The sequence below is a fragment of the Haliaeetus albicilla genome, chromosome 15 (assembly GCF_947461875.1).
Source record: "Haliaeetus albicilla chromosome 15, bHalAlb1.1, whole genome shotgun sequence".
Taxonomy (NCBI): domain Eukaryota; kingdom Metazoa; phylum Chordata; class Aves; order Accipitriformes; family Accipitridae; genus Haliaeetus; species Haliaeetus albicilla.
The window spans coordinates 5,613,301-5,629,235 of record NC_091497.1 but is presented as its reverse complement, the minus strand read 5'-3'; the positions used below and the strand labels follow the sequence as shown (position 1 = coordinate 5,629,235).

Sequence of the window (15,935 nt, the reverse complement as noted above, 5' to 3'; positions counted from 1 at the left end):
TGCCTCCCTTATAATAATAATGTAGAGGCAGTAGACTTAAAAAGATTTCTAAAATTTCTAAAACAGATTAAGTCCTTAGCTCAATAGTAAGATTTTACCCTTGCCGCTTGCCATAGAATTCTGCATAATAGGAGGCAAATCACCTAAAATTAAAGTTCTCACAGGTGGCCACTAATTGGATGCTTTTCATTTCCTGATCTTAACTTGGGAGCCTGGGATCTGGTTTGAAGAAATACTGAGTATTTACAGCTGTGGCTCATTAAAGACCGAAGTTATTTAGGCCAAGTACAGCCAACTTTGGCCACTCTCCATTGCCTGGAACAGAACCACCTGAGACACACAGACAGACTGACTCAACTTCTCAGAGGAATGTTTAATTTTCATTATAAAGTTGAGAAACTAAACCTCAAAGACAAAAGTAAAATTTCTCTAGGCAATTTTCATGCTTTTGTGCTCTACTACATCTCCACTAATAAACTCTCCTGGATTCAGAAGTGGCATGTTGCCTCTTTCTAACTACATTTTGGACCAATGTCTGCCTCTCAATTGTCCTCTTTTGGCACCAGAACTGTTATTTCTTTCTCTATTTTCCTATCCCATGGTGGTTTTTCTTATAAATTCTGCAGCCACCTCTGGGAAGGTCAGCCCTGACCTACGTGAAGAAGGCACAGCCTAACTCCACCCAGAGCTTCTTGTACTGCATTCCTCAAAAATTAAAAAAGGATCAGATATGTGTAAGTGTTCACAAGGTATAATGATGAATATTACAGACAAGAAGAGGAAATAAGTGTTTTCAGAGTAGGAATGAGCAGTATGTCAAAAGTGAGGTATAAGTCCACATGTCAAGCAACAAAGAAAAAAATACATGTTCTTTGTGTGAGCACCATTCATCAGAATAAATGAAGCAGCACTTCTAGGGAAGAAGTGTTTTCCAATGTAACTGTAGTCCTCATACACAACCATGGGAGCCATTTCATGGGAGCCAAGTCACAAGTCTGGTTTGGAGATGGCAAAAGTATTTAATTACTTTCTGAAGGTGCCTATCCCAGGTACCTAAAAAGTAACTTAAATTAGATTTCTAATTTTTAAACAGCTAAAAATACATATACTTGATGATACTGAAAGTAAAAGGAGTTAAGGCTAGACATTCGACCTCAAGTCTAAAATTTCCTTAATTCCGCAAACTTGACTTTCCCAACTTTAACCCACTTTAGACAGGTTTTTATTTTTATTTTATGTACTGGATATTTGGCCCTTTTAAACTTTTTTTTTTGTAATTCAGTCTTTCAACAGCCTAAAATTAAGGTGTTTCTGTAAACTTTCTTTTTTTTTTTTAAATAATGCAGTATTCAGAGAGCAACCCAACACATGCAGAAGAAATTAGACAAATTTTTCTGGGGCAATCTTAAAGTTATAAACTTAACATTCCATTGCAAACATCATTATGCCTCACTTCATCTTTTTCTGCTGATTTCAGAGAAAAGCTGTATTCAGTGACACAAGCAATATGATGCCCAATCTTTCCCGTGTTGTCTATTACACTTCTTGTTTTTCCAAACAACATAGGTAAATAACAGAATCACAGATCTTCTCATTACCCCAAACAAATTTTTCAGAAATATTTTTTTTTTCCCCATGTCTATAGGAAACTGTAAAAAAATCTGTGCTATAAAGATTTTCTCTTAGAAAGAGGAGAAGTCAGAATGAAATACCTCATTTCCAGTCTGGGTAAGATCAGCCCCATATTTTACTATATTATTGATTAAATAAATAAGAAAATATCCAAATGTCATTTTTTTTCATTTAACAAAATACCATATAATGTCTAGCCTATTCTCAAATAATTTCATAACCCTTTTTGTATCTGCCACTTCTAATAACCTCATTTTATATTTGATAGCTTATAGGCCCTAGTTTAGAAAAATCTTTAACACAGAGTTTTGCAATAATCAGACTTTTTATTCAGCACAGTAGCAGATTAAGCGGTGTTTTGCTTTCTTATAATGTCTACTCTATTTATTTTATGTACTAACAAATTCAATACAGGAATAAAAGGATCCAATTTTGACTAAAGCAAAGGCTACAACTCCAGAGCTAACATTTCTCTATCCAAACAAACAAGGACAAAATGAAGAAATAAATGTAATAGACTCTTACAATGTAATGGTGGTTGAGCATACAGTCAAGCCCTCAATTCAACAGGACATGTAAGTGTATACTTACCTGTGATTTTATGAGCCATCCCAGTGACAAGAGGCTATACTGTACTTCGAGTTAATCTTGTGTTTAAGTATGTGCTGAATCAAAAACATGATATATACTCGATCATGGTGTAAAAGATTAATCATAAGTATCTTCCAAAGGCTGGGTAAAAAAGGGTCTTTAAATCAGGTCCCAGCAACCTCTTAATCGAGAAAGGGCATGAGATTCTAGGGGTAGTTCTGCCCTATATTTTAGGTCTGGCCCCACACCCAGAAGTTCTGGGAAAAGATAGGAGAATACAGCAAAAGCTGATGAATCATCAGTGACCTTAATAAGCCAAAGTGGCAATGCTTCTCTTAAAGCCTCCTCTGCTTTCCTGCTCTCTCACCCCCCCACACACATACACAGTCACTCACCCCCTAACTCAGACTGCAGCCAAATGCCACAATTTGTAATCTTTCTGTTGCAGTTAAAATTTGTATTTTTCATAATTCCTAACATTTTTGTTTCCACAATTTATCTTGGTGCATTTTGCTGGACTACTTTTAATCTATTAAGTCCATTTCACACCCACTGATGCTAACTACAATTATACACATGCAATGAAAGAACAGTCCCCGTCATGCCTGCACAGACTAACTCACCCTGGCTGTGTGTCGTCGGTGACACAATGGTACGTAAAAGTTCCAAACATCTGCACTCCCAGGATCCCATACAGGAGGAGAAAGAACAGAAGGAAAATTGAAACGCTCCAGATTTGCTCTCCAGAACGCCTGGCAAAAAGATAAATATGACACTGAATGCACAGGCAATGTGAACCCTCCTCTGAAAAGCTCCAGAATAGAAAATATGCTCATACAGAGAAAGCATGATTTCATCCTGCAAAAACTTGTCCTTAAAGCTGATCTCTCACTCTGTGCAGACATAGAAAAGGGAGCCACAATTTTTTCTAAACCTGTAAGTTAGGGTAATTAAACCAGCTGTAAAATACAAAGGGTGGAACAAAAAAACCCCAAATAAAATGCATGAAGTCTAGCTTTTGTAAAATAGTATCTAATGATTTATACAGACAGGATATGATGATGAAGTAACGTTGATACAAAAAAAAGACCAAAAAACTCTTTCACATTACCATTACATGACTTTTGCCATTACATGCTGTACCAAACTTACTTACGTGTGTTTGCTTGCATGTAAGCATCTCTGTACATATACCAATACATGTACACTCTTAACTGTAATGGTTAGGGCATGTGCTCATGTACTTTTATTTACGAATATTACCCTACTAAGGGTGTTCACCTTGACTATTAAGTGCCCATATTAATGGAACAGAATTTACTGTCATTGGTTGAAAATTGCTGGCTACAGTTATTAGCAAAATGCTGTAAGATTCATTTAAATATTTGATGGTTTTGATCATTTTCTAGGAAACTTGATTCCTTAAATATGGAAAATAGCAAGAATTTTTTGGCCAGAACTAAAACTCAGGAAGAAAACACCCATTAAGCATGAAGGGTCATTTTCTGAGCTGTTGACTTCTAAGTCACAACTGAAATTTTCTCTGTTGTTCTTCAGATAACAACCTTACTTACTTCAAGATATTCGTTATCCTAGTTCTTGGCAGCTCAAAACGAAAATATATCCGGAATGCTCGAATCATAATGAGTGGTCGTGGAATCCGTAACATGCCCCAAGGTGACATCTGGTCAACTATTTCAGCAATTTCAAACACCTACAAACAAAAGAATGAGGAGTTTTTCTTGATGACCCTGTCCTGTTTGTGTATTCATTTACAGAACTTTTAAAACTATGAATATTATACATGATTTTTATTTTCATTTTCAATCTTCCCTTGGTTTATTTTATGGTTCATTTTAACCATGTTTTTTAAAAGAAAAGTCTTAGTAAATCCTTTAATCCATTTCTAAGTTAACCTAATGACATTCCAGAAATATATTCTGCCTATGTTCATAATGCTTCTATCTCAAACAACTCAAGAAGGCTGTGCAAGCTTGTGTCAGCTGCCTGTTTCTGTGCTAGTCCTATCCCACAGGTTTCCCACAACTCCGTTAAAAGTGAGTACTTTACATTTCCAAATATGAAAATCAGTATCTGTTAATGTTGCATACCACTAAGGTTTTTACTATGATACAAAAATACATATACACAGATTGCCTTATGAGTTGCAACATGCTCATAAATTCTCCATTTAATTCCAAGTACATGAGAAAACTGTACATGTTCTTCTCTTAGACTCCACTTATGACACAAATTTCAACCAAGCCACAGAACAGGGAACCATTTCCTTAGTACATTGACAGGGTAGGCACTCTGTAAAGAGTATTTAGCTCAATGACTAGGTGAATATGTCTTGTTTTAATCCTTGTCTCTCACTCTCTGAGAGTAACTGCTTAATTTAATATTTGCTCAAAGTACTAAGAAAATGGAGAGGGAACCTGGCAACACATAAGCTGGGTAATCTACGGTGCTCATTTGTAATGATCAACCTTCACTCTACATGTGTATATGATGTACCAAAGTTTCCCCTGTGTATAAAGCAGAAAATTACAATGTGTCTTAAATTTGTCAGAAGTGGGTAAGTTATGCATAACAGCAATCACTATAGAACTGGTGGTTGAGTCACCATCCCTGGAGGTATTTAAAAGACTTGTAGATGTGTTGCTTAGGGACATGGTTTAGTGGTGGAGTTGGCAGTGCTAGGTTAACAGTTGGACTTGATGATCTTAAAGGTCTTTTCCAACCTAAACAATTCTATGATTCTACTATCCTTATACTATTGCAGGCCCAGTCTCAAAGTTTTCAATCTGTTTTTACCCAAAAAACTGGCTATGGTTAAGGACTGATTGGTTTGCAGGACACAATTTGACCTGTACCTTAACACTTTACACTTCTTTACAACATGTCCAAGTTCCCTTCTTTATGAAAATTTATCAAATTGTTTCCAAATGTCTTTATATGATTTTTTCCATCCTGCCTTAACTTGAATTTTGGAAAAGGTTTTGTTAGGTGTGGGCCATGTTACATGAAAGCCCTCCACTCACCATATCAATACACCTACAGCATGGCAGACATCTACCATTGGAATCATTCTCCCTTTAGTTTCCTAAGCTAGTCACCATGGCATTCTACTAGACTCAGCAGAAGGAGATAAGCACAACTGTAATATGGAGTAAGAGATAAATGGCTCTCTGAAGATCCTTCTCTCTCCTTTTGACGATGCAGAGGGTTGATGGTAACAAGCTTCAGATTAATGCAGAACTTCTCCATAAGAAAAATTAAACAAGATAAATTCTACTACTAACGTAGATATGTTGCAATGTGCAATTACGCAGCTATTGAATTCAGCACATTTTTTTAAAAACGCTTTGACCCATGTACAGCTATACTTCCACAACTCGTAATTATTTTGTTGTACGATATATTTTTCACAATTAAGGAACTATTCATTGAAAAAGGTAAGTGAAATAATTACCTGTAACACCAGTGACACCCAAAGACAAAAGACCATGAATCCATCAAACACACACCAACGATCCTTTACATAGGAGCTATCACCCTACAAGAGAGAGAAAAGCTAAGAGGTTAATTGATGTTTTACTGTCAGGATTTAAAAATACTATAAATGATAGTTCTTGGAAGAAGAAGAAGTCTTCTCTGTACCACTTTTAAAATTCCACTTTTGAAAGACTCCAAAGCCTAGTATCTGGACTAGAATATGCTGGAAACATATAAACACATCTTCTGGGTGAATAAATGGTAGCTTCATTCTTGTGCGGTACTTCTCCTCAGCCTGTGTCAAAAAGAACTTATAAAGAAACCTATTATTTACACTTTGATGTAAATCAAAAAACACACACAAAAAATGAACGCTGGACTTGCTTTTTCACTGTATTGACGATTACAAAATACTTGCACAGGAAGGTAAGTGTAAAATGCTAGCAACCTAGTATTGTGCCATACAATTACTTCAATATTGTTCAACAACTTCAATTAAATCAGCACCATTTTGCATTCATTTTTTCCTAAGTTTTCAATCATTCTTCATGCTCTAGAAATGTCTTGCCATTTCAAAAACAATAGCCAGTAACCACCATCTCATCACAGTGTAGGCTTTCAAGTTTCTTTGGACATTTCCTCAGCAACTCTTTACCATCTCAAAATGACTATTCTTCAGACTTCATTAATAATATGTATGTTGAACTGTTCAACATTGATATTACTGGCACTCCATTAATTGTCTAGCACAGGGATTCAGAGCATATCTTTGCACTACTGAATAAAAGAAATTCAGGAAAGAAAACTGAGCACTGGATCCTTGATAACCTATATGCCTTCCTATCCATTCTCTAGCCTGCTTTAGAGTTCTTCAGGTAGCTCTCTAAACCTGAGCATGGTTTTGGTGATAGTCCAATCCAGAGATCACTCCTCAAAGGCAGCATGGAGGAGACTACATCCAAGCTCAGTTTCCTCTATACTACACTATTCTCGACCACTGCTCCAGTTTGCATGCTTAGATATCCTCATGGCTCACACCATTCTCAATGACACGCAACACAGGCCCTCCATTGCAAGCTATAAAGACACTTCTTTGGCGGGCTGCTAATGGCTCACACTTTACTTCAACCACTGAATTGAAAAAAATCTACATTTATTAGGTAGACCACGGCTCAGAGTGCAATAGTTCCGTGTACCACATGGAGTGTAGTGGAAGTTGGGGACCAAATGCATATAAACAGATGCAGCTTGTTGAAAGGGAGACTAGACAAGACTAGACCCAAGGAAAGTGGATATCCCAGTTTAATGTAAAAACATATGCAGAGACAGTGGCAGTGTATCTCTGGGCACGTAAACATCCCTTTCCAAGTGAGGTTTCTCCCAAGAGATCGAATGTACCCTGCCCTACCTTATCCATTCTCTGGTTCCTTTTCTCTGTTTAGTGTTCTTCCCCATACAAACTAGAGTGTTTGACAGCCACTTTCCACAGGTATAATTAGGGAAAAAAGTATTGTCATGTCTCAAGAATCTTGAAGGCATTACTGGCCTGTTATGTGATTCCTGGCTTGATACACATTGTTTCTTATCTCAGTGATCGTTATTTCAGTCAACCTGTATTTGTTTTTAAATGTCTCAGCATCTTCACTGATTCTAAAAGCACAGACAAAAGATGTTCTGTTTTAATCTAATATTTTCAATGACATACACTATCCTAAAGATGATTTATCATTCCTTGCAGTACAAGACAGCAAGATATATTGTGTAAATAGAGACAAAATATGTTTTTTTTTAAAAAAGCTTTATTTCAGTTGCAAAAATTCTTCAGGGCAGAAGTGAATAAAGTAAGGATATAAGGAAAATATAGTAAGTGATTTTCAAACCAGAAATAAAGGACAGAGAATGTCAATGCCATTTTCAGACAGAGAATTTTCTAACACATAAGGATGTTAAAGTTCTCAGTCCAAGAATTAAGAGGAGGAAGACTGAAAATCAGGGAAGCAACAGAACAGGAACTTTTGCATCATATTTTCAACCTGTCCTTCCTGAAGAAAGTAGACTTAGTTCCCTAAGTGAAGTCTGAGCTAATCAGTACCTCTTCACTCGGGGCTGAACAAACTCAGCTATTTCAGTGGTTATGTTCATTAACTGTGAAGCAGATACATGTTACTTCTCTGCGGAGATCAGCTACCAACACCCTAAATCTCTTACCCTTCTCTCATCTCCCCCTGTTCCCTCTCAGTGAACAAATCTCCAGTGAGATTTGTATCAACATGCAACTTGAGTCCTTCAATTGTGGCTCTGAACAAAGACGCTGATTGGTCTTTCTCTTGCTGAAGAACTCTTTGAAACTTACTTTTCTTCTCTTAAGCAGCCTTTGTCTAAAGCAAAAAGTTTTCCCTGAGTTGTGCTGTACAGATCTGGGCATGAACTTGTGCGGCAGTTCCTCTATTCACCCTCCTCTGAATAACCCGTCAAGTACTCACTAAAAGCCAAATCTTTTTTTAGAAATTGCTTTTTCTCTCCACAGTGACTGTGGCATGATTGAAGCAGCTCTGATTCTCCTTACAAAGGAAGATGTCATGACCCTTTCCAGTCTTCTCACCAGTCAGGCTGCTCCACCACCTCACTTCTCTCATTGTCCCATCAGGACCAGCTTCCACCCCTCCATCCTCCCTCTCCAGGAGGCTTTCCGCGGATCACCCATAGGAACTTAGGGCACCTGAATTACATCTGTAGAAACTACTCATTTGGGGGGAGGTTTTGGCCCCTTCTGCTTTGCATGTAGGGAGGCTTTGGCTAAATCCTTTTTGTATTTGTCATTTGGCTGGCAGCGGACATGGTGGGGAATCTTTAATGCATATATACTGTGTATTGGCACATGGGATGTTATTCACTGTTGGAAGCATTTTTAAGGCAGGACCACGTCCTGCTTAATGCGAAAATGAGAATATACTTTTTAGTATGAATCTTGATATTGACTTCTAGTGCTACTTCCATGAAAAATCTAATTCTGACAAAGCACAGGCTAGCACTCACATATTAATAGCAATGAACAGTGAGTTTCATTCACATTTGAAAAAAGCCTTGGGCTGAAATTCCACACTCAGGGTCAATGGCAGCCTGTTCTTAGACTTGGAAAGGGACACAGGAAATTTAAATACATCATCTGGTGACATCTTATCTAAAATAGCTGAAGTACTGCAATGTGTTAATTCCTCACCCTTTTTTCATCATGTCTGCAGAAATTTGAGACTTATTGATGATGTTTGGTTTAGCTTTTTTTTTTTTTTTGTAAATGCACTATCCCAGACCATTTACATTATGGTTTATAAGTCTTTGAAACGTGACCTGAACATTTGCAAAAGATGAAGGATTGGTACTGTAGACTAGAAGCCTCTTGCTGAGACTAATCCAAACCTCTTAAAGCCATTAAAGTTGCTGACTCCCTACTGCCTGCAGTGGACAGTGGATTCTTCAATGTGCACAGCAAGTCCTGAAAGCTTCTCCAGCAGCGTGACAGTCCATCTAGACAATAAAATCATTTGCTTCTGACACAGCAGTGGATGCCAGTCCATTTACATGGTCCATGACCGCAGACTTGGGACAGCCTTTGGAAGGCGCAGTAAACCATGCCTTCGCTTAATGCCTCTCCCAGGCAAACAAAGGATGCCGCTCAAACTCAGTGGATTAACTAACAGTTACTAAACACAAAGCACTTTAAGATACATAAAAATCTGAAGTCCAAAGCAGCAATACTGCTTAGCTGTTAGATAGGTCAATCTTTTCTTTGTTAATTAGAGGCCTATTCATTATTTTGTAATACCCTTCCTAGTGTCCCCAAACAGTTTCTCCTAATACGCTTCCATCTTTTCCCTCAGTATTTATTTCTGACAGGTCAGCATCACTGTTAAGCTAGTACACAACCGTGGAAATGGCTTTCTTGGTAAATCACACATGTGGAATGGATCAAAGTCTGCCTCTCTCTTAGAGATGCTAATCTGAATTAATCTGAAATTTGACATCCCAAAAGAACAGGCAAGCCTGATGTAACAGTCTGTAATTGAAACATCCTCTGCTCTGTAAGAACTTAACTTAATTTTCTATGGCAATGTTGCTGTAACTAAGAAAGAATACCTCAAGTTCAGCAAAGATCTTAGTGTTTCTTTACTTATTCCAAAATAGGACCAACAAATAAATCTCCTCCCTTCTCCCTACATTCTTTTTATTTCACCAGGTTTTGCCTAATTTTAGCACCATTGCATTAACTGAGTACAGTATATTAGCTCATTTCTTCATTTTTTATTTTCACGTGCAATACTAATACCCCAGTAACAGCACTGAGATGCTGGAAGATTCACTTTCTCAATTGTAACCACCACATTAAAGATAAAACACCAGCTGCTGGTATTAGGTGCCCTAAACAGTCATTACACAAGTTCACAGAAAAAAACCCAATTTTATAAGACCTAACTCATTGGAAATATGAGCCAATACAAAATACAGAACCACAGACAGAAGTAATAACACCTGAGGTAGTCACTCCGTGAAAGCTATTACAGTTTAACTTACACCAGAAGGGAAGGAAGACTAGCCAGACTGTAGTTTTTTAATAAGTTTATTCCATTATCAACCTTGCTGAAAACAAAATACTCTATGAAATCAACATCCAAATTGCATAAAGGAATCTGCTAGAAGATTGATTATGTCCACTATTTTTGTTAAGCAATTTCCATATCTCATTGGTAAGGTAGACAGCTTAGCTAGATGATAGCACAGTCATCTCCTAGGTCATTTCTGCCCTGCTTGTCTCTCAACATCTCAGGAACACCTCAGGATGAAGAGCAAATCCCTGCAAGTGAAAAGGCCCCTCTGCCTCCCTGCTTGCCTTCAGGAATTTCTTTTTCTCTCCCATCCCTGACCACAACCTGTTCTCTGCATCCTTCCTTCCTGCCTCTTTCCAGCTGCCTCTGTGGGAAAGCTAAATAAAATAAGTGATATGATATTTGCCCTGAGTAATCAAATTTATCATCATCTGCTCCGGAAAGTCCTGTAGTCTTGGGTTTGTCACTAGGGGAACCTTACTCTCCCACTTTTGCTCACAGTCTCTGACAAACACAATAGCTGAATGATGGTACAAACACAGAGAGACCAGCAAGCTCAGTAACAACCAGCTACTTTGCTATTCTATTATGGTCACTGGATCCTGTATGTGGCGGTGGTAAATAAAGCACATCAACAACTCTAGCAAATTCTTCAGATCACCCTGTGGGCTACTTTGTGTAGCACTACAAATAAGCATTAAGGGGTGGAGGCTGACATTTACTGGCATTTTAGGAGCAGCATAAATGCACAGGAGGAAATAGAAGAAATAGAGGGAATCAGGATTTGGGAGTATCATTTTTTCCCCCTCTGCTATGCTCACCATAATGCAAACGGAGCAAGCTAGAAGAGAGGGCACAGCTGAGTTAAGGAAACAAGACTCATCCTCCCTCCCCCGTGCCCTTACTCCACAGAAACACTGCAGGGCATGGAGGAGAGAGTGGGACAGAAAATGAAATCAGAGCTCAGGGGAGCACCTTGCCTAACCTCTGTCTCCCTGCTGCAAATGCAAATAAAGATACATACACACGCAGGGTATGTATCTCCTATCCGGTCACACCTATGCATACATCCCTTCTGTTTCTGGCTCAACTTCAAATTTTCCCCATTTCCTTAAAAACCTGCAGTTTACAGGTCTGTTTAGTAGCAGAATGATGTGGACAATCCAGTCCAGCCCTCAACCTGCCAAATACTTTCAACATTTTCCTCACACAGAAAATAGAATGAATAGATACAGCCTAATCAAGAAGAAAAGCTGCCTCTGACTTCCATTCTCAATTTTCCTCTTCTGTCCCCCTAAAATAAAACTATTTCTCAACTGTGCTCATGTGTCAAACATTAGCCCCCTTCTTCCTTCTTCAGAGCTTTGCAACTCCTCAGCTGCCCTCGGGACCAACTGAAGCTGGACCTCAGACAGACAGACAGACAGACGACTCTCAGCTGCACTACCTGCTTAAAGTCCATCTCCTACTCTGTGTGACATCGAAAAATTCAACCTGATGCGTTTTATTATGCAACAACCAGCAAATTATATACTAGCCATCTTTTAATGCAAAGTACTTCTGTAACTAAAATGATGATCTATGCAGGAAACGAAGGAAATTGTGGATTGCTTATCTAAGACCATGTTAATAACCAAAGAAAAACTGGCATATTTTAAAACGGGTGGTCACCTCCAAGTTAGCCCTCTGCAACAGTGATAGTATCACTTAAAAATGAACTTCTTTTTTTTTTAAGGGAAAAAAAGACCCCAAAACAACAAGGGGGACACACGCAGCTTCTCATCTGTGTATGTCTTCTCTTTCTCATAAAGTGTCTTCACTCACAGTGAAGAAACTTATTTAAAATATATTCACATAACAGCAATTGACTTGTAACAGCCAATGGAATTAGAATTGCTGTGCGAAGCTTAACTCTAAACGGTTAATGTGGGTGTAATATCAGTTTATCATCACGAAGTTAAACAAGTTCAATTTGTAATTACTCAGGTATTGTACTGAACTGCTCCATCATCAGATGCTTCCAAGTAACACATTACATAGTGCATAATTTATCTTTGTCATAACATGTAATGTAATATTTATAGTAATCTTGTAGTCTATGCTAGAAAAATGTTGGAAAAATAACTCGATGTTACAGCACACAAAACAAAGTTACTCTATTTATAATTTAAAAAATGATACACAGTTCTTGCTGGTCCTTTGGATTAGAGGGTGATTCCATGCGTGTTACAGACACCCAACACACACAGTTCCAATCTATCACTACAAAAGAGCTATAATCACTACAGAACCACTACCACATCATTTGCAATAATTAAAAAAAAATAGATTTTTAAGTGAATTTGTTGAGACTTTCAGATTATCTTAGGAATTACCAATGCAGGTGTAAGGCTATTTCCTTCATTAAAGAACAGTCTCAAATGTATTTTTAAGGCACACTAGATTTTTGTTAATTTATGTCATTAACTTCACCAAACTTAGTATTTCATGTTTCATATTGTAATGGGAGGTTTCTGAACAGTAGTATTCACCATCTCATTTGCTGTTTCTAACAGAAAGAAAAAAAAAACACCAAAAAGCCTGTAAAGGAAGAAACAATCCCAGCCATGAAGTAAGTATCAAGACCTTCAAACAGACAAACAAGGACCACTTAACTTGCTAAAAATCCTGTAACAGTGTTTGCTGTAAAATAATGGGGGGGTGGAGGGGGGAATTGGGAGGAGTTAAAAAATAGTGTTTTAAACCAAAACTACTAAAGAAAATTTAGAAACAAAACAAATGTTACACAACACTCCCTTCCTCAAGCGCAAAAAATATCAAGGGGAATAACCCTTACCACAAAACGATGGAAAGGAATGTCTCAACACCCCGCTCGTACCAGCCAAATCACTGTAGAGCATCTCAGTTCAGCTGAGTGACAAGTAATTCAGATTGTCCACTATTCAGAGCTGCCAGGGACAGCCTTCCTATGCAGTGAATAGAGGACAGATGCTAATACTTTCTTATCGATACCCAACAGTAGGTACGGCTACAGAACATGTAGGGAAGGGAGCTTTGCTGGTGTGTTACATCGCTGCTTTCTTGATACACCACTTTACTGCTGCAGTTGGGTGCCAACATGCCCTGCAGAGAGATTTTACAGGTTACTACACTGAAAGCCTGAATTTCATTTCCCTCTCCATCTGCTCATTAGCCAACTGTATTCAGTGCCCTAAGCATTGCCTTACTAGCTGACTCGGCCCCCTTGGATGTCTTAAGGGTTCTGCAAATCTAAGAATGGCTGATCAGGACAAGGAGGATTAATAGGATCCCCCCCTTGGAACAGCACTCACTGCTTCCAGGAAGCGCACAGGAAAATATCTTCACCATGAAAACAATTAAACATTGGAACACGTTGCCCAGCGAAGTGCTAGCATCTCCCTTGATAGAAATATTCAAGACTCGGCTTGATAGGACCCTGGATAATCAAATTAAGGCCCTGAGTTGAGTAAGAGGTTGGTCAAGACTATCTTCATAGGTCCCTTCCAACCCAGATTTTTCGCTGGTCGTGTGCATCTAAGACAATCTCCTCAAAATGCCAATTCCTCAGGGTAGACTTCAGTTCTACACCTAGTTCCACACGCATGGAGGTCTGCTCACACTTGGAAGTACTCCGCAGCCTTGAGAGGGTGATGTGTGCTAAACTGTGCTAATCCAGCAGTATTCTGCCCTCCACCAGCTCCAGTGTCTATGGTGGATGCAACAGACGGGTTTGGATCCAAATGTTTCAAAGTGAAAGCTTTCACTCCGAAGCATCAAATATTGCCGGGGCACTGAATAGGGAGATTTTATAGGCAAACAGTCTCATCTAACATGACAAAAATCAGATCTATGAACGTCATTCACAGCTCTCCTTCAACAGAAAAAAGCCACAAAGATGAAAGTTGCAATAGCTAAGAAGGAGGCACTTTTCAGAAAAAGGATTTTATTACATGGTAATTAGCATTATTAAAAGCTGGAGAAACCATTTTATACTACAGAGACCAGGAAAAGTTTATTGAAAAAACAATCTTAGTATAGCTGTGAGAAAGCAGTACTTATATTAGTGGTGGAGAACACAGTACTCTGAAATTAAATTTTTCATTCAGCTTACTACCTTAAAAATCCCACACAAATTTTGTCATTTTCATGAAAATACAGCTGCACAAAATGTTGTTCTTCCCTTCCACAGGGATTTGGATGTCATTAAGATTTTTTCATCTTGATGTCTTGTTTCATTCTCTCAAATTAAGAGAGAAGAAAACGTGGGCATAAAATAAAAAATAAAATAATAAAATAAAATAAAATAAAAATATATTATTTAATTATAGAAGACTTCTCTGACAATGCAAGTTTCAACACAGAAAGGCACATCAGGGATGAAGTTCCCTCTCTTCCTACCTGGATACATAACATGTTATCCAATACGTTGATTTCACTGCTATCACAGGATATGTGTCATTTTACTCTGACAGGAAGCTACACATTAACAATGTCCCTCAATAACAGCTGCTTTCATGAAGAAAAACAGTAAAGTAATCCTTGAAAGTGCTATTAGAAAGGGAAAAAATTAACATTACTGAAAAGTAGTTTTGTTTATCTAATTGGTCTGTATATTGAAAGACCAATTCCTAAATACATTATGAAAGTCAATATGTTGTATATTTTTTCTTAGCAACTTTAAGGTTAAATTATCATCACCATGGTAAGTCACTAAGTATTATATGGACACATACTTCAATCCATGCCCAAAAATAATTTCTCACTAAAAATTTCTATGACCCGTTGACTGGTTAGAAAAATTACCATTTTTATTTTAGACATACTGCCTATGTATGTTCACCAAGTAATTTAAATACCTTTGATTTTCTAATACTCTAATGCAAAAATGGTGCAAAAAGTCCCACTGTGTAATATGAGTCATTACTTTCCTGTAATAAACACTCCCAACAAAACCAGGCACAAGTAACCATAGAAACAGATGCGTATATTCTAGTGCCATGGTCTCTAACCTTACCAGGACCACAGGCAGTAACACCCAACAAGCAGCATGCTGCAGGCAACTTCCTATTTGTTTTCCTCATGATAATCAGTTTTAATTTTTTTAATTTCCTGTGACTGGAAACAGCATCGGAGCATTGCACTAGCAACATGATCCCAGTAGTTTGGGAACAGATGTCCTTGCGATGGACATACGCGCTTAGCAAAACAGCAACAAACACAGGAAAAAGGTGAGATGGAAGAATCAACTTTTGTAGAGTGAATGTCTTATTCAAATAATGGGTATCAATACTGTTTGCTATGAAATAATATTTAAAACTAACAATGACAGCTGCCAGCACCAAAACACTCCAGTATTTTTTAAGTTAAATTTTAAGACAATTTGAAATAATATACTTTTTGCCAACACAGAATAGCATGGGACCTGCACTATACATCTAGGTTTCCAACAGCATTATACATAGTACAGAATTCTATTTTTTTTAGTATAGATATTTAAAATAACTCATCATAAGGAAAAATAATTTTCACCTTATAATCCCAAGAAGTAGAGTCAAAGGGAAATTCAAATCTTAAATCAACTGGGTCTTTTTT

The 15,935-nt window shown here is 37.7% G+C and overlaps 1 protein-coding gene across 3 annotated transcripts in view; it reads right to left on the bottom strand.

The window, feature by feature from the left end:
- The window catches only part of NALCN (sodium leak channel, non-selective), a 245,446-nt gene that overhangs the window by 204,640 nt on the left and 24,871 nt on the right, over positions 1-15,935 (bottom strand). For 2 of the 3 annotated variants that reach the window (XM_069802379.1, XM_069802380.1), the window contains exons 4-6: positions 5,699-5,782; positions 3,798-3,937; positions 2,847-2,975 (exon numbers count right to left, since the gene is read on the bottom strand). In XM_069802379.1, the coding sequence (XP_069658480.1) occupies positions 2,847-2,975; positions 3,798-3,937; positions 5,699-5,782 (353 nt within the window). Of the gene's footprint in view, positions 1-2,846; positions 2,976-3,797; positions 3,938-5,698; positions 5,783-15,935 lie in introns of those variants that run through there. The other variant, XM_069802381.1, reaches the window with a different exon arrangement.